This window comes from Microtus ochrogaster, chromosome X (assembly GCF_000317375.1).
Source record: "Microtus ochrogaster isolate Prairie Vole_2 chromosome X, MicOch1.0, whole genome shotgun sequence".
Classification (NCBI taxonomy): domain Eukaryota; kingdom Metazoa; phylum Chordata; class Mammalia; order Rodentia; family Cricetidae; genus Microtus; species Microtus ochrogaster.
In genome coordinates this window covers 21271477-21298128 of record NC_022026.1, presented here as the reverse complement: position 1 = coordinate 21298128, position 26652 = coordinate 21271477, and the positions used below count along the sequence as shown (strand labels likewise).

The 26652-nt window shown below is 40.4% G+C and overlaps 1 protein-coding gene across 1 annotated transcript in view; it reads right to left on the bottom strand.

Annotated features, from left to right (window-relative positions):
- Positions 1-26652, bottom strand: part of Phka1 (phosphorylase kinase regulatory subunit alpha 1) — a 127892-nt gene that overhangs the window by 19591 nt on the left and 81649 nt on the right. Inside the window, exons 20-26 of the mRNA XM_013350522.2 lie at positions 26053-26144; positions 23641-23780; positions 8715-8871; positions 8344-8423; positions 7543-7621; positions 7288-7417; positions 2532-2633 (exon numbers count right to left, since the gene is read on the bottom strand). Coding sequence (XP_013205976.1) covers positions 2532-2633; positions 7288-7417; positions 7543-7621; positions 8344-8423; positions 8715-8871; positions 23641-23780; positions 26053-26144 — 780 coding nt within the window. The remainder of the gene's footprint in view (positions 1-2531; positions 2634-7287; positions 7418-7542; positions 7622-8343; positions 8424-8714; positions 8872-23640; positions 23781-26052; positions 26145-26652) is intronic.

Genomic DNA, 26652 nt, shown 5'->3' with positions numbered 1-26652 from the left:
ATATACATAAATGTATGCCACATATGTGCAGAAGAGGGAGTTGGATTCCGTGGCTGGAGTTAAAGGCAGTTGTGAGCTGCTGTACACAAGTGTTGGGAACTGAACTTGGATCCTCTAGATGAGCAGAAAGTACTTGTAGCCACTGTGCTGTCTCTTCAGCTCCTACTTTCTAACTTTTGTGGCGAGTGGAGGAACTCCTAAGTGAACGTGTGCTGTTGACACTGGCATGGCAAGTATTTCAATACCTTAGCCCCATGGGTGTGAAGTGTTAAAGCATTCCCCAGGTGAGATTTAGAGGGACAGAAAAGTCCTTCTTAGTGATCTGAATGTGAATACCAATAGTGTTTGCAGAAAATGTCCACCTTAGTTTTTTTTCCCAGATGTTTACAGCCTTAAGACTGTTCCTATGGAGATTTAGCTAGACCTGCCTCCTTGTTCAGTTGTGTGCAATAACCACACCTCTCGGTTCACCTGTATATAGTAAATATAATGAGCTTTGGGGATGCTGTAGTTTCTCCGTCAGAGTCCAATCCACTGCTTTCAGCTTTTCTGTGTCTGTGTGTCTGTACATATTTGTCTTTTCTTCACTACCTCATCACCCCAGTCAGATATGTCCCTGGTAGCCATGCAAGGACACAACAGACTTCAAAACCAAAACATGCTGAAGTCTGGCCATCCTGTCTTGAAAAAATAACTCAACATTAATAATTAAATATAGGAGATGATAATCCTTTTTTTTTTTTGGTTTTTTGAGACAGGGTTTCTCTGTGGCTTTGGAGCCTGTCCTGGAACTAGCTCTGCAGACCAGGCTGGTCTCGAACTCACAGAGATCCGCCTGCCTCTGCCTCCCGAGTGCTGGGATTAAAGGCATGCGCCACCATCGCCCGGCTTATGGCTCAGCCGTTAAAGGCTAAGGCTCACAACCAAAAATGATAATCCTTTTTTTTTTTAAAAAAAACTTTGTTAGGTTCTTGTTATCCTTCTTTAAAAGAATAATGCTTCAAAAACCCAAAGTACACACTGGTTTTGATTTAGTACCTACAGCATGTACTAAAGCAAAGCTTGTAGTCTCAGTGATATATAAAATTAAAACTTGTTAATAAAAATGTAAAAAGTGCATATGAAGATTAGCTTGTAAAAGACTCTTAGAGATATTAGAATTTAAGGTTGAAAGGATATAGTGGATATGTTGCAGCTGCAAACATACACGTACATTATCAGTTTTACTGAATTACTGCCAATTTGAATATAATAAAGATTAAGAATGGATTTTTAGTTGTCTTCCTGACTTATGATAATGAAAGGTAATTTATTACACAGTTAAAAAGAAACACGACGGCCAGTAAGATGGCCCAGCAGGTGCAAGCACTCGCTACAAAGTCTGGTGACCTGAGTTCAATTCGTGGGACATACATGGTGGAAGGAGAGAACCGACTCCTGCAAGTTGTCCTCTGGCCTCCACACATGTGCTGTGGCACCCCTCCCCCAATACACACAGACAGACAATAAATAAGCAAGCGCAAATAAAAATTGTAATGAAACATGACAGCTATTCATTTACTTAGTTGTCATAGCATTTAAGGAAAAAGAAGAGTTACACATATGCTTGTATTTCCAAATCTTTTTTAAAAAGTGTGTGTGTGTGTGTGTGTGTGTGTGTATGGTATGTTTCTGTGAGAGAGAGAGAGAGAGAGAGAAAGGGAGGGAGGGAGAGAGAGAGAGAGAGAGCGCGCAAACATGTTGCTCATGGTGCGCATGTGGAGGTCAGAGTAGAACCTTAAGTGTTGGACCCTGACTTCAACCTTGTTTCAGACAGAGCCTCTCTTATTCAATGATACATATGCCAGGCTAGCTGGCCACAAGCTTCTGAGATTCTCCTGTCTCTGCCTCCCATCTCCCCTGGTTAGTTTTGTTTTGTTAATTTAACAGAAACTGGAGTCATCTGAGAGGAGGGGACCTCAATTGAAATAATGCTTTCAACAGACTGTCTATTGGGCATTTTCCTGATTATTGATGTAAGAAGGCCCAGGATATTGTGGAAAGGTGGTATAAAGAACTGACTATGTGAGCCATGAGGAGCAAGTCAGTGAGTATCATTCCTCCATGGCCTCCACTTCAGTTCCTGAAGTGCATGGAAGCCAAATAAACGTATTCTTCTGCAAGTTGCTTTTGGTCATGGTGTTTACCACACTGATATAGGCAGACTAGGATAAGGGTGAGCTAGGATTACAGACACAAGCTACTGAGCCCAGCTTTTGTAGAAGTGATAGATCCAAACTCAGGTCATCAAGTGTGTGTGGCAAGCACTTTACCCATTGAGCCATTTCCCCAGTCCAAAATCTTTTCTTAAACTGAAGTTGTCTTTTAGTTTGCAAATCTTGTTCCAAAAGATAGCTTTGCCTTTAAATGTTTTATCCAATTAAATTTTATTTATTTGGGAGCCAAGATACCCTCTGTTAGAAGGAAAACATCCTAAAATGGAAAATTAAAATGAAGTACCCTGAAGTGTAAATTCAGCGCTTGGGTCTTACCACTTCGTTCCACTCCAAACTCTTTGCCACTGAGGATGTGGTGCAGGAGGTTCTTCATGGCAGAAGGACTCAGATTCATCAGGCCCTCTGTGGCTTCTTCAGCTAATGAACAGAAATGCATGCAGAAGGAATTTCTAGTTTGCCCACCATATCCTCCTTACTTCCCATTCTTCCCTTGAAACAGGATCTCAATATGCAACCTAGGGTAATCTTTTTTTTTTCTCAAGACATAGTTTCTCTGTATAACAGTCCTAGCTATCCTGGAACTCACTTTCTAGACCAGGCTGACCTTGAACTCACAGAGATCTTCCTGCCTCCGTCTCCTAAGTGCTGGGATTAAAGGTGTGCACCACGACTGCCTGACCCAACCGAGGCTAGTATTAAACTTGTCATCCTCCTGCCTCAGTCTGTGACGTGACAGAATTGCAGGCACATGTGACCACACTTGGTCTCTCACTTGGATGTGCCCTTTCCTCTCCTCTTAGATGGGGATTAGACCCTCTATTTCCTTTAATAGGATTTCTAAGTCACTCACTTTAGAAGATGCAGTTACAGAATAAATTTCTAACAACATACAATTGGCTATTCATACAGCACCACATTTTAATTATTTAAGAACTGACTACCTAGATTTTAGATTAGGTTGCCCACTAATTTCTTCTTCATCATATTACAACATTTCTGGGAAACTCCATACAGTTTTTATTTGAGGGTGAGGAGAATGAAGGCTATCAAGGGGAATGGAAGACATTCAGAGAAAAGCAATGAATGTATATATGCACACACAGTTAAACTGAAAATTTCTCAGTGTATATGGTTAAAAGAGAACAGAGGTGAGTTGGTGAATTTACTAAGCATACTGAAAATAACTTGAATGTGTTCTTCAACATTATTCATTTACAAGGAGCATACTACATATGGGTCATTATTTTAAGCAATGTAAGTACAAGCAGGTATGATACATAGTACCTAACTTTGAGAGGCTGACTATTAATTTTGGAGGGATAGAACAACATGTAAACTAGAGAAACAATAAAAACAACAAAATATTGTATATACAGGTTAACTGAGAAATATAACCAGTGATTGTTTGGAATTCAGAGGAGACACCAATTTGCAAGAATAGAAATTGATAACATTTTTGGCCTCAAACTCAAGAGATCTGCCTGCCTCTACTTCCCAAATGTTGGGAATAAAGGCATACGCCACCACCACCCAACCCTCCTCTGTTTTTCTTTTCCTTTCTTTCTTTATGTTTTTTTTGTTTATTTGAGATAGGTTTCCCTGTAGTCCTGGAACTTGCTCTGTAGACCAGGTAAGCCTTGAACTCACAGATATCCATCTACCTCTGCCTCCTGAGTGCTGGGATTAAAGGTGTGTCCCAACACTATCTCACTTCTTTTAAACTCAATTACGTGGTCTTCAAGCATGAACTTAATAATTGGCAAAGGTTATGTAGCACTATCAAGGTTAGATAAACCTGTTTGACAAGTCTGTTGTATAGCTTCCTTGGCCCCCAATTATTTTTCTAACTAAAATTGTTATCTTGGCAAATCTATAAATAATTTTCAAGTCTTGTTTGTTGTGGAGTATTTACACTGTGAAGATATGTCTTTGCCAAGGTGCCTCATGATTATTTTAATAAAGAGCTGAATGGCTAATAGCTAGGCAGGAAGAGGTTAGGCAGGACTTCAGCGACAGAGAGGACTCTGGAAAGAATAAAGGCAGAGTCGCCAGCCAGATAATGGAGGAAGCAGGATGAACAGTAAGAAGATGAGGTAATCTTGTGGAAGAACACAGATTTAAAAATATTATTTAAGTTATAAGAAGTAGTTAGGAACAAACCTAAGATAAGTAAAGGGAACACTCCTGCATTGCTGGTGGGAGTGCAAGCTGGTACAGCCCCTTTGGATGTCATTGTGGTGATTTCTCAGAAAGTTAGGAAACAACCTTCCTCAGGACCTAGTAATACCACTTTTGGGTATATATCCAAAGGATGCTCAATTGTGCCACAAGGACATGTGCTCAACTATGATCATAGCAGCTTTGTTTGTCGTAGCCAAAACCAGGAAACAACCTAAATGCCCCTCGACTGAAGAATAGATAAGGAAAATATGGTACATTTACACAATGGAGAACTACACAGCAGAAAATAACAACAGCTTGAATTTTGCAGGCAAATGGATGGAGCTAGAAAACATCATTGTGAGTGAGGTAACCGAGACCCAGAAAGACAAATATAATATGTACTCACTCATAAGTGGCTTTTAGACATAAAGCAAAGAAAACCATCCTACAAATCACAATCCCAGAGAATCTAGACAACAATGAGGATCCCCAAGAGAGACATAAATGGATCTAATCTACATGGGAAGTAGAAAAAGACAAGATCTCCTGAGTAAATTGGGAGCATGGGGACCTTGGAGAGGGTTGCAGGGGAGAAGAGAGGCAGGGAGAAGAGTAGAAAAAAATATACAGCTCAATAAAAATCAATAATATTAAAAATTAGCCACTTAAGAATGGGAAACATTATAATAAGGGAGTTTGTACCTTATATGGTGCTTTGATAATTTTGAATTTTTAAAAGGCTAATTAACAGAGAATGGCTGCTGCTGAGAGACACTGGATTCTGAAAGAGACTGCTAAATTAAACCAGCCTATATACTTTAGGGATGTCTTGTCTTTATAATGAAAGCTAGGAAATGTGTTGCATTGTGGGAGAGGTTGTACTTTGTTTCCACAGGAAATGCAAAGCCTAAACGTCTTCAAAATTATAAAGATCAGGTTTGATGGGGGAGACTTCCTGAGGATCTTGGCTGTAGACTTGCCAGAGGAAGCCAGGAAAGACTACAGAACAGATGACATATATGCTGATCCCTTGTCATGGAACAGCTCTGAGACTGGATGAGACATGATATATCTTGTTGGCTACAGAGTCCTCAAGACTCATTATTACACGCCATACTTTCATATAGACAGATATTTCTATAGCAATTTTGTTATATAGTCCAAATGCACTTATAAAGTTGACAAACGCTTTTTTTACCTGCTCACACATAAAATAAAAAAAATCTCTAGCTGACTTGTGCACACCACACATTCCATACTTATATTAATGCAGATATGTATGTTACCTTTAAAAGTTTGTGTGTTTTCAGAACAAAAAGACCAGATACCAATGAAGACAAGTAGCCCTGGTGATTCAGGCTCTCTGAATGCTTCTGTTACAGTTCTGCATCCAGAACAACCAGATCTCAGCTACTAGCTGAGATGGTCCAGCATCACAGACTACTCCAGCTGGGACTTCAAATAAGTTCTATCTACACTTTCCCATCACACAGAGACAAAATAAAAATTATACAGCTAGCTCTTTCAGGACTTGACCATTATCCAAAGTTTCTCAGGGTGTCCTAAAGATGCCATCACCCCCAGACAACAGGAAGCAGTCTAGAGAACATGACACTCCCATTCTCAATAGGTGGGGTGGGCGATTTTTGGTTGTTGGGTGGGCTATGGATGTGTGTCATTGTCTAGGGGACTTATCTGCAAGGTGTTACTTGTCATGCTCATGGAAAAAACTAAACAAAGTAGGTTAGATTAAGAGATTTTTTTTCTTGAAAAAGTGGGGAAGGAACATTAATCTCAAATATTGCTATGGTTAATCTCAAATATTGCTATGGAGTTTTGTATATTGATACAAATTCATGTTTCTACACTTGTTTAATGTATTGAATCTATGTAGCTCATTTATACATGTAACATAAAAAGCAGGCAGTGGTGACACATGCCTTTAATCCCAGGACTTGAGAGGCAGATCTCTGTGAGTTTGAGGCCAGCCTGGTCTACAGAGCAAGTTCCAGGACAGCAAGGGATGTTACATAGAGAAACTCTGTCTCAAAAAACCAAAAAAAAAAAATGTAACATAAAGTTCTAGTCCTTAAAAACTATTTAGGACAATAAAAGATATATAGGTTAGTAGTTAGTCATCTATACAATCAAATTTATGGTCATGTTAGGTATGTTTTTAAGGTCAATCAGAGAAATATTTCAAATAGGAAGATGGTCTTCAAACACCTCAAAGATGTACAGATTATGACATTTAAAAATGTTTTGATAACATAAGGCTTTTTATGACAATGAGACATATCTGCTCCTGGCAACACCAATCTACTTCATTAAAGAATGATGGACATTGAAGAACTTTCATGTGGAGTTTACTTTTACTGTGGCAAAGATAGCCACTAGGCAAGAAATTGCCCTTGCCTTGATTGCTGATATGTATGCTGTCCAAATTGGATAAGCAGGGCGCCAAAGGCAGCAGAAAGGACAGGTGGGACTGGCAGGCAGAGAGAATAAATAGGAGGAGAAATCTGGGAGGGGAGAAGAAGGAGCAAGATAGAACAAGGAGAGGAGGACATCAGGGGCCAGCCACCTAACTACACAGCAAGTCATAGAGAAAGATGTAAAGAAGGGCACACAGAAACAGAGAAAGATAAAAAGCCTGGAGGCAAAAGATAGATGGGATGATTTAAATTTAGAAAAGCTGGCTAGAAACAAGCCAAGCTAAGGCCAGTGTGATTTATTTGGTAGCTGAGTGGCAGGCCCTCTGCCAAAAAAATAATAGTAATAAAAAGAGTAAATAATCAACAACAATGGATCAATAAAATGTTCTTCCTTCCCGTCCTGATTTCAACCTCCATGGATCTGCCCTAGAAGTGAATTCCACCTACAATTAGTTACTGAATTAAATAAATACCTGAGCATCGAAGAGAGTGAGCCAGTTCTGTTGCCATAACTTGGATGATCAGACCAATTCGAAGTCGGAACATTTCAGCAAAGAGGCCAGGCTGAGTTCTCATGTACATGGCAAGATATACCATTATTTCCTGTGTACAGAATGGATATAAACAAAAGTTAGAGTGTCACAATGTCTGTTTTGCAAGTTGTCAGGTCAATTAAAAACAAATACTGAAACATCAATTGCCAGGTTAGGCTTTTTAATGCTGCCCACCTGTGTAAGGATTGAGATGCTCATGTCTCCTTCACTGGCTTCGTCTATTAGCTTAGTGAGTGCCTCATATGGTAGAGGTCTAAAGAAGAAAACAGTGAATGAAAACCAAAGTCTACAATCATTTAGCCTAAATATATTTTAAAATTAAAACAGTGCAAGTCCAAACCCCTGCCACAACAGCTCACCAAGTTTAGTTCTTTCACAGCAAAACTCTCATGCACTGCCTCTGAGGCACACTCTTGCCATATTACCAGAACTTTCATTTAAAACTCACCCCTCGATGTCTTTCCAGACCAGTGTTTCACTGTTAATCTTTACCATGTGACAAATAAGCATAATGGCTACAAAGAAAGAAGCTGATGGTGGTGTTCCTGCAGACGTGCACTCGGAGTGCTTTGTGAGTGACCATTTCCCCTTTCAACTTTAACCTTCACACCTTTGATTCCTTCTTCAGCAGCATGGAGCTGCATATAACAGCCCAATGCTCTAGCCATATACTTTCTTCTATTTCTTTTTCAGATTAGGGTTGCCTTTTATGTTGTTAACTCCTGACGTTCTGTGTTTTGTGTGTTTTTAGAATGAGTAGAATTAAGGGATTTAGAAAAATCAATAAGAAAAAAACTAAGTGTTACTTCCTATAAGTTTTCTCTTTTCATTTGCTTGTATCCCATCATTTTCCTGTTCTGCAGCTCTGTATATAAGAACGTATACAAATTAGGACAAGAGAATTGTGGCAAGTTCACCCAATTTCTTAAAGGCTCAGCGAAACCTTATAAAAAGCCAACCATATGCCCCACTCACGCAGAGATGGTCTTCTCGCGAGGTTCTGGAGGAAGTCCTACCGTCAGGTGTTTCTGGTATGAGAGAAGGTCTGTGCAGGCCTATGAAGAGGGAGCAGAGCTTACTTACCCTTTCCAAAATTTTCAGATTTCCAAACATTCACAAATAAAAAGCTGAGTATCAGAAACTTGACGTGCAATTGAAAACAATTAGAAGTTGCAGTTGTTTAAAAAACAATTAGGAAAATCAAGGTATCCCTCTGCAGTGCAAAGGCTTGAACCGAGGACTCCAGGAAAAGTAGGCACTACCCTACCTTTGTGCTATACTCCCAGCACAGAGTTTTAAAGTATTCCCCATTTAGATTTTGAGTAAATTCAAGAACTTATTAGTACCTCATCAAGTGCTTCCACCTTCTTCCTTAAGATCCCAGAGATGTATCGGATCAGACCCCAGTGCCGAATTTCACCAACTTTGCCATATAGTTCGCTAAGAAGCTCCCTGACAGTAGCACCTCTTTCTTCATACAATTCAGTGTCCCAGTCAGGTCCTCTGGAATTTTAAAGATGGGAGTACATTAAAAATGAGAAAAATATTTTCTTTTACTGTTATAATGGATATGCCTGTTTTGGCCTTTTTTTTAGTAAAAAACTATTTATTAAAAACACTTATAAAACCATAAGAGTCAATCTCCCAATCTTGAAATTAAATGTCTACGACACCAATTTTATAATTTAGCTATGCTTTGACACAATGCATTCTTTTACCCACATCTCAAGCTTCAACATCACTGAAAAAGGTTTAAGTTCTGAAAGCACACTGTATTTAATGAACATTAGAATTGGTTTGTGTTGAAAGGAGACAGATATGTGATTATTATACAATTACTGTTACACAAATCAATTTAGAGATATAGAAAGTTATCTGAAATTAGGAATTTAGTATATGATGAATGTAGATTACTTATTAAATGATGTTAAAAGCATCAAGTAGCTTTCTGGAAAAAGTTGGATCAGTGCCTGAAAGTGTATCTTACAATTCTAAATGTGTGAAGACACAAATATTAAAATGATAAAGAACTTAAGGGAAATTAGCTCATAATGCTGGAAGGAAAAGGATTTTCTAGCTATGAAACATCAGCAGAAGCCACAAAACTGGAGTTCAGTAATTTTATACATACAAAACAGTAAAGCATTCTTACTGAAGACAGTATGCAAAGTGCAGGACAAATTACAAAAGAGGAAAAATAATTGTAATTCATAGGCCAATTCAGCTAAAAACAAATAAAGAAATTGAAATAGATAAAGTAAACAACAACAAAGGAAAATTGGGCAAAATAAACACTGGTATCCCATAAATATAGAAGAAGGCAGTCAACTTCACACGTAGTAAGAAAAATTAAAATGCATATTATATCAAGATAACATTTTATTATATCTAGCTCTTAAAAAGCCCCCAAATTGATGTGGCTTATCACTTAAACAGTCCCTTGTAGGAGTGAAGATTGAAGCAATGTCTCTAGAGAGCTATTTGCAAATTCTGCAAAGAGCCTGGCAGTTTTTACAATACTTAAATTACATTCCCATATGACCCACCATTTCTGCTCTTGTGGTTTAACTGTAGAATAAATTCTTTCCATATATATGAAGCAATTTCAGTTAAAAGGTAATTCACCAGAAGCACTGTTTGCTATAGTGAATGACTAGAAAATACCCAAATGTTCATCATTATTAGGAGTATTGTTAAATAAATTATAATATATTTAAATAATACAGTTTTTCATATCTATTAAGAAAATAAAAGGTAGGCACCATTGCTCCTGCAAACCACCCTAATGTAATTTATTTAGTCATCAATAAAAATGATGTGGGAAGGTCATTTGTCAATCTGTTGTTTCATTGGTTAATCAATAAAGAAAACTGCTTGGTCTGATAGGTCAGAAAATTAGGTAGGTGGAGTAGACAGAACAGAATACTGGGAAGAAGGGAAGTGAGCCAGACGCCATGCCTCTCCTCTCTGGTCAGATGCTATGAAGCTCCGGCCCAAGATGGACGCAGGTCAGACATGCTGAATCTTTCCCAGTAAGCCACTACTTTGTGGTGCTACACAGATTATTAGAAATGGGTTAATCAAGATGTGAGAATTAGCTGATAAGCGACTAGGGCTAATGGGCTAAGCAGTGTTTAAAAGAATACAATTTGTGTGTTGTTATTTCGGGTGTAAAGCTAGCTGTGTGGGAGCCAGGCAGGATGAAAAGCATGCCCGCTGCTCCTCACTACATAAAAAGAAATGGAAGAGCTGGGTATAGTACATACAACTTTAATCCCAGCATTTGGGAAGCAGAGGTAGGGAGATCTCTGTGAGTTCAAAGCCAGTCTGGTCTACACAGAAAGCAAACCAAGAAAAACAGGACACCACCAGGTCTGCTTCGTAACAGAGAGACTGGATAATTTCTGAGGCTAGGTCATCAAAGAAAATATAGTTTCCACCCTGTCTTCTCTTGTAACTCTGTAAGAACCTTGTCGTCATGCTGGAGGAAGGACATATGGGGCATCATCTGAAGGCATTAGAGCTGTAGGTAATGAGGATGAATTTGTAGCTGATAGCCAGTATCTACTCCTGAGTATATGAGTGAGAAAACCTGGCTGACTTCATTCATGGCTCAATGTCTGACAAAAGCTGAATGTCAGACCTTGAGGAAGAACTGCCTAGTCAAGATCAGACAATCTAAGAACTATTAAAGACACTTTAGGGTTCCACATTTTTATTATGGTAAACTCCTGTTCAAGCTATTGGGTATTGAGGTGATTTTTTTAATGAAGTGGTAGGTAACTGGAATATGTATGTAGTGATCTTTAAGATACACAGTATTGGTGAAACAAAGGCATATAGAACAATGTATGAACTATGCTAACATTGGATACACAGGGCTATAAATACCCGCATATATGTCTATATTTACATATGTATGCATAGAATGTACCTAGGAGAATGCACAGACAAAAATAACACTGACCACGAAAAAGCTGATTATTTAGAAATGGGGAAAATATTTGACCCTTTCGCTATATATTTTTGAATAATTTTTGTTTTGTTTTTTCAAGAAAGGGTTTCTCTGTATAGCCCCGGCTATCCTGGAACTTGCTATGTTGACCAGACTGACTTGAACTCACAGAGATCCACCTGCCGCTACCTCCCAAGTTCTGGGATTAAAGGTGTGTGCCAACACTGCCTGGCTGCATACTTTTAACATGTTGAACCACAAGGGTCTGGAGACAAGGCTCAGTAGTTAAGAACATGTATTGCTGTTGAGGAGGACAGGGGTTCGGTTTTCCACACCCACATGCTGGCTCACAATCATCTATAACTCAGTTCCAGGGAATCTGACGCTGTCTTCTGACCTCTAGGCATCAGGTATATACATGGTGTACATACAAACATTCAGGCAAAATATGCATACACTCATACACATAGAATAAAATTAGAAAAAAGTTGAACTATAAGAACTTATTGCCTATTCAAATACCAATTTTTTTTGGTTTTTTTAAAACATGAAAAATGTGTCATCAATGGGTACTTCTGTGATCCAGTTGCCCTCACTTCCCCTGACTGACAGCGGAACTTCCTTGTGGTCTGTAATTGACAAGGATGTTTGTGGTCTTTCTGGCTGGTGGGGCTCCACAGGAGTAGAGGTATAAAAGGTTGCTGGGCAAAATAAAGGTTGCTGTTCTTCCACCTGAAAAGAAGCCTCCATGTGTCAATCCCGGCACCCCCTCCAGTCTTGACTATCCAGGCTGCGTTGGCTGCAGCAAGTGGAGGTCCCATTGAGATCTGGAAAGTGGGGATACGTGAACGGGGTAGCTCCAACCACCAGCTAAATCAAGGAGCGTATTGGGGAAGGTAGTGTTCTAATTTTTCATCCCCAGAGATAACTCTGAGAGACATCTTCCAAAAGATAAGCAAGTATAAAAAGGTGGGAGGGTGAATTGAAAGGCTTCAAAAAGTAACTGAAACTCTTAAAGCAACAAGGCACAGAAGTAACAAGGAAGACAGCCAAAGATTTTGTACAGGAGGGGGTTTAAATGTTTTAGACTGGGAACAAGCCAAGTCAGATTAAAAGGAGTATGTGTGTCTTCATCCCCAGAGATGCTCTGAGGGATGCCCTCTGGAAGATTGACCAGTAGAGAAGAAATAAAAAGGAGGCAGGAAGGTGAATTGAGGATCTCAAAAGATAGAATGTGTAGAGATATATATTATTTTGTTGATTGTGTTGTCTATTTTGTTTTGGACTGGAGAAAGACAATTTATTCTGGGAACTTTTAAGAAAGGTACTTTGACTTTAAAATATGGGCCTACGAATTTGATGCTTTAGAAAAGAGTTTCTGCTTTTGTTTCCATAGAGGATGAGAATCTGTGGATTCATTGCAAATATATGTGGTTTGAATCACCGGGACACCCTGAAATGTTGATGTAAAATACTCCCAAGAATGCAGCACCCCTCCCCCCCACTCAGCAGGAAGTAGTCAGACAGGTTGACAATGCCCAAATTCCCTAAAAGATCATTAAAGTGGGGCCCCTTCAATGGTTTTGGAGCAGAAGCAGTGAGCCTGCTTCCCTCCACTCCGTGCAGCAGTTTGGATCCAGAGTGAGTGCGCCTGGGGCCATGATGGAGGAAGGTCATTGGTTAAAAAATAAAGAAACTGCTTGGCCTTCATAGGTTAGAACATAGGTGGGTGGAGTAAACAGAACAGAATGCTGGGAGGAAGAGGAAGTGAGCTCAGACTTGATAGCTCTGCTCTCTGGTGCAGACGCAATGAGACTCCGACCCAGGATGGACGTAGGCTAGAATCTTCCCGGTAAGTGCACCTTGGGGTGCTACACACATTATTAGAAATGGGCTAGTCCAGGTGCGAGAGTTAGCCAAGAAGAGGCTAGATATAATGGGCCAAGCAGTGTTTAAAAGAATACAATTTGTGTGTTGTTATTTCGGGTAAAGCTAGCCGTGAGGGAGCTGGGCGGGACGAAAAGCAGGCCTGCAGCTCCCACAACAGGGCCAGAAGGCAGCTGGAGCAGAGCTTTGCCATCACAGCTACTGCTGCCAGACTTGCTCTCTCACAGACTGTGCAGACAGTTGAGACTGTCAACCAGCAGGCTGAAAGAGTCAGCAATGCTTTGGACATTCAAAATTATCTTAATGCACATATTCAATTGGGCATATTGACCTTGAACCAACAAGTGGCTCTGGTTCAGGAGCAAGTGAACTATCTTTGGACTTTCAATAGTTAATCTTGTTATGTGAGTTACTCATGACACTGTATTGCATGCTTCTGCTACTGTTATGGAACTCAACCGTCATATGAGAGGGGTTTGGAATACTGCTTTTGTTAATTTTACCACTGTTAGTGCATGCTAGATGGTTGCAGCGCTGGTCTGGCTCGTTGGTGCTGTCAGTCCTGGGGATACTTGGTTTAGGGCTATGTGTCTGGGTAGCCACAGATGGGCAATACTTTGGGGGCAGGATGCTACCCAAGACAGGGAATATTAGAGGGCTCTTCCCCATGACAGGCAAGGTATTATAAAATAAAATGGGAGAGTTGTTGTGATCCAGCTGCCCTCACTCTCCCTGACTGACAGCGGAACTTCCTTGTGGTCTGTTACAAGGATGTTTGTGTTCTTTCTGGCCAGTGGGTCTCCACAGGAGTTGAGGTATAAAAGGTTGCTGGGCAAAATAAAGGTTGCTGTTCTTCCACCTGAAAAGAAGCCTCCATGTGTCAATTCCTGCACCCCCGCCAGTCTTGGCTATCCAGGCTGTGTTGGCTGCAGCAGGTTACGAAACAAGCAAGTGCAAGTTAAAAACCAATGGGCTATTTATAGTTATATTTACAGAAGGTTGCTTGCAAAGAGTAACCAACGTAATAACTTTTTAGTGAAGGAAATTGGAAGGCACTTCCTTAAATAAAGGATCAACTCAGCTGATCAAAATTAACACTATCTGCAGTAAGACTAATGTTTTCAAAGAAAGGAACTTTAGTGGCAGGCCTGCAAAAAAAAAAAAGACCCTAATCTGAATATTACTTAAGGGGAAATGTTGCAGAAACCAAAGTTAAAGACATTTTAAAAGAGGCAGGTGCAGAGAGGAGCAGAGGGACAGAGAGGGTCAGAAGGGCAGAGAGGCAGAGGCTAATGACACTGTACCTGGCTGATAATTCTTTTTTATTAGCAAATAAATGGATATGGGACAATTACTGTCGTAAGTATACCTTCAGGACTTCAGGATACATGACTTTCAAATCCTTATCTTGACTTTCAAATTAAATTTCCATAACAGTCAAATTTGTGTTCTTTGCTTAACAGTTTGTTGAAGCTTAAGCGATGTAAAAATATAAAACCCAAGGCCTCAGAGTGTACTCTACAAGAGATGATTTGCCTTACATGAACAAATCATCAGTTTGATCCTGAGCACTGCGAAAATAGCTTGTGTACTTAGTAATTCCCATTGTAAGAAAGCATATTCCAATCAAGTAGCGACTGTGAAAAATATTTCTGTTTATCTGTGTTCTTCATGCTATCAGCAATTATCATCAATAGACTATAGATATAGATCTTGCTATGCTGCTTAGGCTCAACTCAAACTCCTGGACTTAAGTCATATTTCTGTGTCAGTCTCCCAGATAGCTGAGACTATAGGTGCATGTCATCAGGACTAGCTTGTTCAATTATTTTTTTTAATACATGAAGTATGTGGTGGCACATGCCTTTAATCCCAGCACTCAGAAGGCAGAAGCAGGCCTGTGAGTTCAAAGTGAGTCTGTGTTGGGGACCAAGAAGCCCCCCGACCTAAAGTACTGGCCAATTTTCCTCATCCCCTCTGCAAGAACAGCTTGCTGCAAAAATAGCTGTGATACAGTTCTCAAAACGACCTGACCACAAGGTGTTCCAAGACATGGCCTAACCACTAGATGTTTCTAGAGATATATTGCTTCCTTCCTGGCCTAGGGCGCGATAGTTTCCGCTCCCCTCTAACCCTACCCCTCCCTACCAAAACCATTCTATAAGAATAAACCCCTGCCTGCAATAAACGGAATCTTGACGCATCTCAGACCGACTCTGTTGATTCTTTATATGCGCTTGGTTCTTTTTCTCTTTCCCTCCCTTCCTACCCAGGTGATCCTGAACTCGAGGCCCACGAATTACGTGGCCTCTGGACAGGTCAAGTGGCGCCCAACGTGGGGCAGCTCGAGGATTGGTGGTCACTGGACAGCCCCCAATTGAAGAAAAAAGCGCTCCGGAGTGTACTTTGGTAGAGACGTCCTGCATCGCTTTTGCATCGTCTTGAGGTAAATTCGGCTATCTTATTAGGATGGGTAAGTCGGCTTCTAAAGAGGCCCTCTTTATAAGAGAGATAAAGACTACATTACGGGAAAGAGGTATAAGAGTTAAAAAAAAAAGGACCTCTTACAATTTTTCTGTTATATTGAAGAAAAATGTCCCTGGCTAATCTTAAATGGCCTGGACATTCAGCCCCTAACATGGAATAGGGTAGGCAAGAGTATCAATAAACTTCTAAGAAAGGGTGAAGAGGTCCCTAAATCATTCTTTAGCTTTTATGGTATAATTAGAGACATTCTTAAAGATTCTGAAAAGGAGGGGAGAATCTCACAAATTACGTGGCCTGCTGGACAGGTCAAGTCTGGTCTACAAAGTGGGTTCCAGGACAGCTAGGGCTACACAGAGAAACCCTGTCTCAAAAAAAATCAAAAATATATATGAATTGTAAAAATGCTTCACTTTGATGGGGGTGCTTTTCAGATAATGGGAATACTTGTGTGTTTTCACTTGCTCACTAAGTAACGTAAGTTGAAAGAAATGCTTTGGAGTTGTTTAAAAACAGACAAAACAAAACAAAGACAACAATAACTTTTTATCTAATATATTTCCCTAGTTGTGCAACCTTGACTATGTTGATACAGCTTTCTGAAATGATTTCCACATCTATAATAAACATAGGTACTGAATTGCTCATTTTAAAAAGCTCTTCCTTTTTGGTCTTTTTGTGATTTTTGTATTTTTTTTAATTCTGTGCTAGGGACTAAACCCAGGGCCTTGTACTATTAAGTAACCCCTTCATGAAAAAGTATAAGAACTGAATAAGGGTATGCATTCTTTTTTTTTTTTTGGATTTTTTTCGAGACAGGGTTTCTCCGTAGCTTTTGGTTCCTGTCCTGGAACTAGCTCTTGTAGACCAGGCTGGTCTCGAACTCCCAGAGATCCGCCTGCCTCTGCCTCCCAAGTGCTGGGATTAAAGGCGTGTGCCACCACTGCCCGGCAAGGGTATGCATTCTTTTGTCCAAACTATGTACATGTGGCAGGCACAGGGTTATAGTCTGCAGCTACAATGAAAGTAAGTCTCTGAACTTGAGGAGCTTCATCTAGAGAGGTGAGACAAATGCATGAAAACAGCATGCCAATAGGGCAACAGTCATACACACTATGTTAGAGGCTTGCCTAAGGAGAAAAAGGTAGGAAAGGGAAGGTTTCCAGCTACTTCCTTGAGACTATGTCAGAAGCTGTGAGTCAGTCTGAAGGAGGAGGACAAGAAGGTCCCCCACGGACAGAATAACGAGTGAATGCACAGATGTGAGAAACAACATGATTGCTAGAACACCAATTACAGAACACAAGATGGTAAAAGAGGGGTCTGAAAGCAGGCAGGAACTTTATCATGGGGGCTCCTGTATGCTACATTAACTCTTAAACTCTTTTTTTCCCTCTGCTTAAGGGAAACAAATTGGAGAATTTTCAACAGGGAAGAAACTTAAGTGGGCACATTAAAAAGATTAGTATGTAGAATTTGAAGATTAAGATTTGGCAATCCCTAATAAAATACTAGATCTGGGCAGTGACCAGTATTAGATGTTATAATCATTAAAGGAAACACTAGCATAGGTGAAAAATATCTGATTAATCTTTCGTTGTTACTGTGGCATGCTGGTGATAGAACCCAGGGGCTTTTGCATCTTATGTAAATGCTTCAATGCTGAGCAGCACCCCTAGCCATTATTTTTCTGAAACAGTGTACGTATCTTAGGCTGGCTTTGAACTCACTATGTAGCCAAGATCAGCTTTATAGTCCATCGTCCAGGTTCCATCTCCCAATGCTGAGATTACAGGTACACACCACCAAGCCCAGATAGGATTAATCTTAATATGATAAAAAAGAGGAACAATCATAGGCTGGATATGTAGCTCGGTGGTATAGCACTTGCCCAGTATGTACAGAGCTTGGGGGGTCTTACTCTCCACATAAGAGAAAGAGTTAACAGCAATACATTCCACCCTTTCTGGTATGATATTATCACCTCTGAACTTGTCTTGCTTTACAAATTGAATGCAGATCTATCAAATATGTGGTAATAACTATCCACTTATAGGCAATACAAAGGAAAGTGAAACACGTTTAAATAACATCATGAGGGGACACTCAGCAAAATGAAGAATGTGAACTCTACAGAACAAACCAATATTAGGAAGAGAGAGTACAGACATTTAAAAAGCACTTATAGAAATATAGTAACCAAGTACAATGTGTGGACTTGAATTATGTTTGGAATTCAACAAATCAACTGTAACAAAACATTGGCTAATCAGATGCTTTTTAACACTGATAGTATTAAAGTATAATACTTAATATTCTAAATAATTAAAACATTGTGTCATGTTTTTTTCCTACATGCTCTTGAGACCCTATTTACTTTTGTGGTCTATGTCTCTGTTGTTTAAGTTTTGTAATTTCTAGAGTTCTCTGTTCAAGTTTCAATGCTTTATATTCCACTGCTTCATTTTGATTACTATAGTTTTTATTTCTAAAATATCTGTTTAGCTTTCCTTTAGGCTTTCTATTTCTTTGCTCAAACATTTAGTTTTCATTTGTTTCTGGGGTATTAATAGTTACTTGTGAAGCAATTTTATAGTTCCTCTATGAGATTTTTTTGTTTAATTGCAGCATATACCTTATCTCTGCTGACTTATCAATTCCTTTTGCCCATTCAAGCTGAGAACTTCCTGGTTCTTGGTATAACAATCGATTGGTATAACAATCACTGGTATCCTAAACATCTGGGGTAATATGGTGCAATAATGTGGAACTTAATAAATGCATCCCAGCAGGCCTTTTCTGATAATGTACCGCTAGGGGAAGCATATGCTGCCTTGTTACCACTTTCTGGGGATGAAGTGTGGCTTCCCCATTTGGCCTTCCTTGAGAGACAGCAGAAGGAGTGTCCCCTTTACTGCTGAACGAGAGTGAAGCTCCTCACTAGGCTTTCCACCCTAGAGTGGGAAAGGGTCACTTTGTTACCATCCCCGATGTGGACAAAGCTGACCTAGGATTTATACTCAGTGATCAAACTCTTGACTAGTCTGCTTTGAGAGCATTTACTGAAGAAGGGGTGCCCCATCACCAGGTGGGGATGGATGTTCATGAGACAGGCAAGTCCCAGATGCCTCCTTGTCCTTCACTGACACACCGGCAGTAGAAAGGTGAAATACTACCTGTTTTATTTAAACTGGGTAAGAATACTGTAAGGACTTACTCAGTTCTTGTTGGCAGGGGTGGGCCCTCAAAAAATTTTTTGTATGGTGTGTGGCAGGAATAGAGTGACTATTATCTTTAAAAGTTGTATGTCTTGTTTAGCTGCCCATTTCCTAAGTCTTTTGTTGAAAAGAACCTTTTTTTTTCTATCTTAGGATTTGATGTCTGTGTCTACAGATATTCTTACATTGTCTGCTTCTCTAAGAACCCACATCAGATATATGAGTGGAAAAGGTGTTGTACAAATCATGTACTGAACTTAGCCGAAAAACAGGGCAAATGCATCCACTTCTTATCAAGAAATTCCAAGGGATCCTTCCTTTGGTGCTAGTGAGAATGTAACCCAAGCCTCACGCCCAATCATGCCCAAACCTCAGGTCTATTCTTCTTACTCTATTAAGTTTTTCAGAAGAAATTTAGGGGCCTCATTTGCTCTCCCAGAAAGTGTCCCATTAGTCCGTACCCTCTTTGTATGTGTGCATGGCATCAGCAACCTTGGCATTCAAGGCACGTTTAGAAGAGAGGTTCCGTTCTAATTCTCCCTGGTCACCACAATATAAAAATTACTGCTTATTTTATGCAGGTTGGATGGGCAGGAAATTATATGAGTTCATTTTCACATGCTGAGTAGAAGACAGCAAATACCTATCAGGGTAACTTACATGTAAGCAAACACTCAAAAATATTGTTTCTTTTTCTGATAAGCCTCTCTGTTTTTTTAGTGATTCTGTGGCATCTCACTCTGGATCCCGGGTTAGCTGCTGTGTAGCAGTTTCCCACCAGATTGAAACATTCCAACCCAAAGGGTAACACCTTAAGCCAAAGGTAAACAATTCAAACAAGCTTCCGGAAGTCCCTGAAACTGACCAGATTCTTTAGGCATCTCACTCCCAGAATAAGCAATAAATATTGCTGTGTCACTCTCAGGCCATCAAACTGACAAAAAGAATCTCAGACAAGCAAAACTACAAAGAATCTCATATAAGCCAAGCTACAAAGAAAGACCCACCAACTGCCTAGAAGAAGCAGAAACCAGCATGATGTGGGATTCCCCTCTGTATGCTGTGAATACCATTGGTTAATAAAGAGACTGTCTTGGACCTGTGATAAAACAGAATAGAGGTAGGTGGGGGAAACTATACTGAATGCTGGGAGAAGAAAGGCAGAGTTGAGAGAAGCCATGTAGTCCCACTGGAGACAGACACAGTAAGTCACAGCCTTAGAGAAATACACAGATTAATGGAGATGGGTTAATTTAAGATATGAGTTAGTCAGAAATACGCTTAAGTTATTGACCAAACAGTATTGCAAATAATATGGTTTCTGTGTGATTATTTCAGGGTTGAGCAGCCAGGAACAAACTAGCGTTCTCCTACAACACCAGCAGAGCTGCCTGGAAGAGGTTTCGACTAACTGATTACTTGGAGGGGAGACCTCAACCTGCTGAGCTGCCTGCAGAGTACGCAGTATGTTCCCGGTTTCCAGCTTTTGTGAACTGCCACCCAAGCGGGGATGGGTATTGGTGATGCAGCTATCTTTGAGTAATGTCTGCTCCTGTAAGTGACTCCTCACCCATGCTTCTATAAATAATTCCAATAAAACCCATTAGTTCACCAAGTTTAGACTCTGGTGGCATCAGAACTCACTATGAAACTACAGCTGGCTTTGAATCCATGGAAATCATCATGCTGACTCAGGCTCCTGAGTGCCGTATTTTCTTAGAAGCATTAGTTACCGTGTATGAGGGCCCACAGATGTGAGCCTGTTCCACCTTAACTAAAGGTCAGAGAGTTTACCAGCTTATTTTCACTCTTTCAAAGTTGTTGACAACACATGTGGCTACAAACAAAAAACCTTGACCTAGAGTGTGGTTACTTGGTGTTTTGGACATTAAGATGGCCCATAGAGGTGGATCCACTCCACCCTGACCAAAGGTCAGAGAATTCAATTCCTGCTCCTTCATTTAAAATAGGAGGTTTGACATAGGGAGTGGCTGCCTACAGGATACTTGGTCTAGGGTTTATTTGCTGCATATCCTGCCCAAAACATCAAATGCTTTACTCAGGAAATAATGGCTTGATGTCTCAAGTATTGAAACAAGTAACTATTCTGGTTGTCCTTTGTGTCATGTTAAAGTGGGTTTTTTGCCTTCTTCCCCCCCTTTTGTATTGGCGTATAAAAGTGTATGAAAAAAAAGCATGGGCACATTCAGGATTCAGTATTTACTGAATTTCCCTCCCGATGCTGTTCTCTGTTTCTTACTTTTATTTCTCTCATATCTCTGTTCCTTTTGCTTAGTAATTCTAATCCTTATGCTCCTACCCTGGAACATATGAATTTCGTCGGTCGAGGCTGGTCTTTGACAATCTTGCCCACTTTCTTTTGAGAGTTAGGAATATAGGACCGGGGAGACAGAACAGTTGGTAAAGTGCTTGCTATGCAAGCATGAGACCCTGTGTTTGATTCTCAGAGCCAACATTAAAAAAGCCAGGTGTGGTGGCACATTCTTTAATCCCAGTGCAGGGGAAGCAGATATAGCCAGCCTAGGCTAACTGGCAAGGCCCACGTCAATGAGAGACCCTGTCTCAAAAAACAAGACGCATAGTGCCTGAGGACTGACATGCAAGGCTGACTTCTGACCTACACACACATATGCATATGCATCTCTACAAATATACCTTCACACACAAGCATGCACGTATACACAGACATGTACACACAACATATATACAGATATACACACACACAATCTACCAATAGGCTTCTATAAGTGTAGGCCCATATTTCTGTATGGCACAAGAGCCATAAGCCCGGTCTGAGGAGGTCACGAACTCTGCAGACAAGCTGTCTCTGTTTAACAATAGCCAGGATGTGCTGCTCCTAGTTTCTTTTGTTATAAATGTAGATTACCTGAGAAGAGGTGTTGGCTGAAGCTGATGACTTAAGAGTTAAGAGGTTTGGTGCTTCCTTCTTTTGTAATTTGGAGGATGTCTTATAGAGATGCTAATTTATGGCCTACCTGACTGCTAGAATACAGGTAGATACAGACGTGACTTGAGCCCATGCACCTGGTTGCCTAGGAGACAGCCTAATGTGTTTTCCCGCTCAATTGATATGATGATATATAAGGTGTTTGGATAACAAAGGAGAGATCTTGCCCTTCCATGATGACCGTGTAAGCTGCATTTGATTATTCCTCGCGACTCCGTTCCAGTCCAGTTAGGGAATCTGTGTTGGACCACAATACTGATAATCATATTTATCTGTTATTGATTACCTATTATGGCCTGGCATTGCATTATGGATTTTATACACACACAATTTTATTCCTTATTTTATATGTATGGTTATTTTGCCTGCGTGTGTATCTGTGTGCCATAGGTGTGCCTGATGCCCACAGAGACCAGAAGAGAGGGCTAGATCCCATGCTTACAGATGGTTGGTTGTGAACCCTTATGTGTGTGCTGAGAATCCAACCTAGGTTCTCTGGAAGAGGAGCTAGTCCTCTTAATCAATGAACTACTTCTTCAGCCCTAGATTTCCAGCTATTTATAATAATTTTTATGAGGCAGGAATAATACTAATTTTGTGAATGTATACAATGTAGGCTTTGAAATCACACCATGAGTATATTGGTAAACTGTACTAAACAGGTACATGAAGCTCAAATGCTGTGATCCATTTACTGTGTGCTATAGTTTAGATCTTGGATAGTCCTCAAATGTTAAACTCTTGGTCCTCTACCTATGTAATTTTAGGGAGATGGTGGAAACCTTTATAAAGCAGAGCCTAGATTAGGTTACTGAGGTGTGCCCTTGTAGGAGATACTAGGACACTGTTCTATTACTTTGTCTCTCTCTCTCTCTCTCTCTCTCTCTCTCTCTCTCTCTCTCCTGTAACCCAGTTATGAAGTGAATGGTGATCACTGCTGCTGCCATGATCTGGTACCTCATCACAGACCATAAAGCAACATGGCCAACCAACAATAGAATGAAATCTCCAAAACTATAAGCCAAAATAAAATGTTTTTTTCTCTTTTTCCATATGAAAAAGAGCAACTTTATATAGTTAAAATAATCAAATTCAAGTTATTAGTTAAAGGGAATTCAGGTTATTATTTAAAGGCTTTTTATACCTTTTACTCTTAAATAATAATTAAGGATAACTAGGTGTCTAACATAGTACAAACTCTACTAAACATGAGTAGAAACATGACCTTTCATTAGAGGAAAATACAGACTTACATCCTTTATTGTATTCTCTCTTACCACAAAAAAAATTTTTGAACTATGTTAAAAATGAGTTTGAAGCAGAAAAAAATAGCAAAATGAATACTGTTATATATCAATATATTTTCTATTAAATACTAATATTAGTGGCTACAGAGTTTGCTCAGTAGTAACAAGCATTTGGCTGCTCTTCCAGAGGACCAGGGTTCAATTCCCAGCACCAACATGGTGGCACACAACCATCTGTAACACCAGTTCCAAGGAATCTAACACTCTCTTCAAGCTTTGGAGTGCACAGCAATAAATGCAAGCAAAACGCTCATACACATAAAATAAATAATTACAAAGCATATTAAAATAAGGAACATTTTGAGCTCGAAAGTGAACCTTTTCTTTTAATAAACTGACGCAGGCATTTGTTATAAGAGAGAAAGCTGACTAACATGCTATACTTCCTCACAATGTGTGCATTAATGTATACCAATAATAGCCATCACTTACTTCATTGAGTACAGCATGTAGAGTATATCAGCTTGCTCTTGTAAGCTTGAAGTCTCCTTCAACTGTGAAACCAGCGACTGGAAGTCCACTTCCCCAGATTTGTCTCTAGGAAGATGTACCTCTACACGAACAGAAGGAACCTTTGGAATAAGAAATGATAAAAGGGACGATGTTAACAGTGCTTAACTAGATGATGACCTAGAATAAATTATCTTTCCACCTCTAAACCTTTTCCACAAGTATTTTCTAAATGCTGGTCAGATGTGGTAGTGTACACCTGTGACCCTAGCATTTGGGAGGTTAAGGCAACAGGATCAGGATTCAAGACCATCCTCATCTACACAGTAAGTTACTTGAGACTCTGCCTCACAATGGTTTTCCCAAAATGCTGATAAAAAGCACAACCAAAACAGCAAGGCCACCAAGCCCTAAGATACAGAAAAGTAGTTTTCTAAGTTTACATTAAGAATAAGCTTAAAAAGACATATATCTTTATTTGATAGTGTTTTGTTTAATACCATGTACTGGCTGGTTTTGGGTCAACTTGACACAAGTTAGAGTCATCAGAGAGGAAGGAGCCTCAGTTGATGTAATACCTCCACAAGATCCAGCTGTAGGCCTTTTTCTCAATTGGTGACTGATGAGGGAGGGGGAGGGCCCATCCCATGTGGGTGGGGTCATGCTCAGGCTGGTGGTCCTGGATTCTATAAGAAAACAGGCTGAGCAAGGCAGTAAGCAGCCTCCTCCATGGCCTCTGCATCAGCTTCTGCCTCCAGGGTCCTGTCCTGTTTGAGTTCCTGTCCTGATTTCCTTCAATGATGAACAGCAGTGTGGAAGTGTAAGCTGAATAAACCCTTTTTTTCCCAACTTGCTTTTTGGTCATGGTGTTTTGTTGCAGCAAACTAAGACACATCAGAAACCATAGTGACTAGTTTTCTTACTTTCCTTAAAGATGGCAGAGTTTGAAATACCTGTCCTGGCCCCAAGGCCCTGGGTCAGGCCAGAAAACACCCAAGTGCCTGCCCATCTGGGCCCTGCAGCTACAATGAACAAATACGAAATGGGGAGAGGAGAGAGAGAGAGAGAGAGAGAGAGAGAGAGAGAGAGAGAGAGAGAGAGTAAATGATGGAGAGATGGAAGAGAAGCTGAGTGGTTTGTGTGCTGTGGAGAGAGATGGAGCTGGAGACAGGAACAGGCTGATATGAGAAGCCTGTACAACCACCCAAGGCCATGGTGATGCTCAGGCCTGGTTGCCACTAAGGGCCATGTCTGAGTCTATTGGCCTACAGTAGCGGGGGTCTACCTGTGGCCTTGTATTACCACTGAGGGATGTCTGTAGTTTGGGCTGGCGCCTGGGGCCATACTCATGTCTCTGGGTGTGTGTGGTGGTACAGTGTCAAATTGATCTGATTGGTCTGTGCTTCTACCTGAGGCCATGGTGATATCCAGACCTCTGGGTCCATGGTTCTACTGCAGCTGGGGTCTGTGTTGATGCCTGTGACCTGTGTTACCTTCAAGGGCCAAGCGGATAACTGTGCCCTGTACTGCTGCCTGAAGCCATTTTGAGGGTCAAGGGCTGTGATGCTGCTTGGGGGCCATGTCTGGGTTTGTGGTCCTACCTTGGCAGTGTCTGCTTAATGTCTGAGGCATAGGTTACCACCAAAGGCCTGGGCTTCTGCCTGAAGCCATGTTGATGTCCAAGTACTGTGCTGAGCTGGCCTGCCCTTCACTGGGGTGGTGTAAGAGAAATGGCCCCAAATGCATGGGCACAGGAGAGCTATCACCCAGGCCCAGATCCAGGACCTTGAGTTGGCCCACGCCAACATCTACCACATCTATGAGCTGCTGGAGTATGTGAAGGGACTGGTCTGCAGACCCAAAGCCATAGGATCTCCACAACTCTGGACAACAGCCAGATATCTGAGAGAAGTCTTGGTGAGGGTCCAGTATTGATGATATACCAGAAGCCAGAAGCCTTGAACTTGACCAATGACTTACTGCATGCACATTTGCAAGTAAAGTTATTGGGGCAAAAGGGTGTACTACGTGACACACCACAGCTTCCGATGCCACTATGATGAAGACATGTGGAGAGGCAGGAGAGACACAGTGGAGCGAGGTGGTGCATGGGCTGTAGAACTGGAGATGCCACAGCTGTGAGTGGTACGAGAGAAGGCTGCAACTGACGGAGGAACAGGTGGTTTCCCAGAGGGCTTGGCCAGAGGTTTTGTACTTTTTCACTGCTTTTTCCTTTTTCTTTTGTGGGGGAAGTTACAAGGGTGGAGGGCAGATATGGAAGAACTGAGAAATGAGTGGGATTGGAATGAATGATGTAGAATCCCCAAAGGATCAATAAAAAAAGAAAAAAAGATGCCAGATTTTTACAAAAAGCTGACAGAAATGCACAGTTACCTGGTTTTCTTGTGGAGACTGAGGTGAGTCAAGTAAATTGAATGAAGGGCGGGAAGGCTGAAATAACTTTGTAGGAAGGTACATGTGAACATCTGCAGGAAGTTGACATTTATGGAAAAAGTTAAGTAGGAAACATAAAACACATGGTTGACTTAGCAATACGGTAACATGTGGATCAGTTCTTTACAAAACAAGAATGACGAAAGTTTCTTTCAATGATATAAATAAAAAGCAATGTGGCTATTAGATAATTTTTTAAATATCCAATTAATGCATATTTTTATATTTTTGAAAGGATTTTCTGTAATTGTACCATCAACTACACATATAAGATATTATATTTATTAATAGGATCACTATCACAATGATGCTATCACTAGTATTTTCATATAAATACATAAAAACACCTAAAAGGAATAACTCAGTTACATTTTACTTTTTCTGGGATTTTCTAGGCAAATATTTGATTTCCAGAGGCTGTGTCTGGATGATTCTATCTAGAGACTCAAAAAACATGTAGTGATTGATCAACTTTGAGATGTTTCTAAGATGTTTTACTTACATAGTAGAAATACTTACCATAACCTCTAAGGAGAGACC